The sequence below is a fragment of the Trichinella spiralis genome, assembly GCF_000181795.1.
Source record: "Trichinella spiralis strain ISS 195 chromosome Unknown Scfld3869, whole genome shotgun sequence".
Lineage (NCBI taxonomy): Eukaryota > Metazoa > Nematoda > Enoplea > Trichinellida > Trichinellidae > Trichinella > Trichinella spiralis.
In genome coordinates, this window is record NW_003530808.1 from 1 (window position 1) to 2,192 (window position 2,192).

The 2,192-nt window shown below is 32.2% G+C and overlaps 1 protein-coding gene across 1 annotated transcript; it reads right to left on the reverse strand.

Annotated features, from left to right (window-relative positions):
• Positions 1 to 127: 127 nt before the first annotated feature.
• Positions 128 to 749, reverse strand: Tsp_13460 (conserved hypothetical protein). The gene is given in 3 exon segments (XM_003367679.1): positions 128 to 205; positions 421 to 707; positions 722 to 749. 3 exon segments carry the CDS (start codon positions 747 to 749, stop codon positions 128 to 130), a joined length of 393 nt encoding a protein of 130 aa, XP_003367727.1.
• Positions 750 to 2,192: the final 1,443 nt, after the last annotated feature.

The window sequence follows — 2,192 nt, forward strand, 5'->3', positions numbered from 1 at the left end:
TTGGTAAAATTCGTGAACAAATTACATTGGTGATAGAGCACGTTATTCCGCACTTTTGATTACCAAACTCAGGTCTATAGTCTTTTTTTGGTTCCCGTTAAAGGACTTCGTTTATCTAAAGCCCTTTCTATAGTTTTAACATAAACAATATGGAAAAAGTGTTGAGCAGGAAATCGATATTCCACATTTTTTTTGATTTCAGTATCTATAATTTATTTATTTTTATGTATTTTGATTAAAATTTCATTATTGAAATAAATTTCAAGTCTCTTCTAGCTGATAATTCAACAAAATTGACGTTATAAATCTGTTGATCTTTCTTTATTGGGAAGTGCTAGGATTAACATCACAATGCTCACAGTAGCTGCGCAGATGTTCATTGCAGCATGTCTTTCTACACTTTATGCAGCTAGATCTTACTTTTTTGTCACGTTTTCTTCCACAAAAGACGCATCTTCCATAGATGTGTTTTTCATCTTTGCTTGCTTCTGACCGCTCGGTTGACGTCGCTGTTCCTATTTGTTCTATCGCTTTCCTTACTGTGTAAGGAAGGGATTGCGGGGGGCTGGCAGCCCGTTTCTGAAGAACGATGTCCACTAAATTTTTGCCACACTCCATTAAAATTAGTCTTCTACGCTGCGACTTTCGGGCGTTCCAATCTGGATTTTTACATGTCCAAATAACATATGTTGCTAGACCTGCGCAATCTAAAGTAGTGAACCATAGAACCATTGGCCACCGCCGGCCATCAACAGATTTATTACGTCAATTTTGTTGAATTTTCAGCTAGAAGAGACTTGAAATTTATTTCAAATAATGAAATTTTAATCAAAATACATAAAAATAAATAAATTATAGATACTGAAATCAAAAAAAAATGTGGGATATCGATTTCCTGCTCAACACTTTTCCATATGTTTATGTTAAAACTATAGAAAAGGCTTAGATAAGCGAAGTCTTTTCGGAACCAAAAAAACGACTATAGACCTGAGTTTGGTATCAAAATGTGCAGAATAACGTGTTCTATTCAATATTGTAATTCGTTTCACGAATTTTACAAAATTAAGTCCACGCGAAGAAAAAAACTGAAAAAAGACGATTTTTCAACCAAAATTTTGTCGCATTTTTTGCCAATAAAATGCTAAAAAATTATTAAAATTGGAAATGCTTTAATACCATCATGTACAGAATTCTTCGAACTATCCAATAAAATAAATTTCATAAAAGTTGAACATACTCCCAGCTTTTTACACGTGTTTTTCTAAAGTGGGGTGTGGCCTACCCCAACAATCCAACAACGTACCTTTTAAGTTTACGATGTTCTGTAGACCGAACAAAAAATCCTGCAACATTGAAATTTTTTTCAAAATATGTCTTATTGTTTCAAAAGGCATTTCACAAAGCTTCAGACTATAAAAATGAAAATTGACAGAATGCGACGAAAAGAAAACCCCCTGGGGTGGGCTCTACCCCAACAATCCATCAAAGGGTTAATAACGTAAATTGTATGACATTTTATTTTTACTGAAATAAATTATTCTTTGTAAAACTGTATATTGAAATGCAAAATCAGAACATGGTTATTGTCAAGGAAGGAAATATTTTATTGAATTAAAGTACTTCAGTTAAAGTGCACGGCTTCTCAAACTGCTTAATCCTCCTGTAACTGTTCATTTTTACCGTTCTGACTTAGCATAGTCAAAATTATTTTTTTAATACTTTTACATCTTTTACTTTTCATTTACATATTGACTAAAATACATAATGAAATAAATGATCTTTCATTAAATGATAAATAATACTAAACTATGTTTCAATTTCACTGCTGCTTTGCATTTCTTATGCATATCATGCAGCACATACTGGAAGAATTATTATAAGTGCGTATTAAATAAAAGTAATAATAATTATAATAACGCCAGAAAATTCATTTTGAGCTACGTTTAAACCATGCTAAAATTTACAGAATAATACTTTAAATCCAGACACTTTAAAATACGAGTAGTTTCAATTTCAAAGGTGCAATTAGTAAATCAGTATTTTATTTTGCTTGCCTGCACAACACGCTTTTCCGTTTATTGTGCGAGAATGGAAAATGAATGTGAAAAAAATTTCACAACGTTGGAAGAAGCCCTGCAAAAGGAATTCAAGAAAGTTGTTCAGCTGTGTTTTCTTGATATGGACATGAGCAT

Excerpts from the sequence above, each read along its gene's own strand:
- Tsp_13460 (XM_003367679.1), bottom strand. The coding sequence starts at position 749 with ATGGCCGGCGGTGGCCAATGGTTCTATG. Across the intron at positions 206-420 it reads GAAGAAAACGTGACAAAAAA|ATACTGAAATCAAAAAAAAT; the intron begins GTAAGATCTAGC and ends AATAAATTATAG.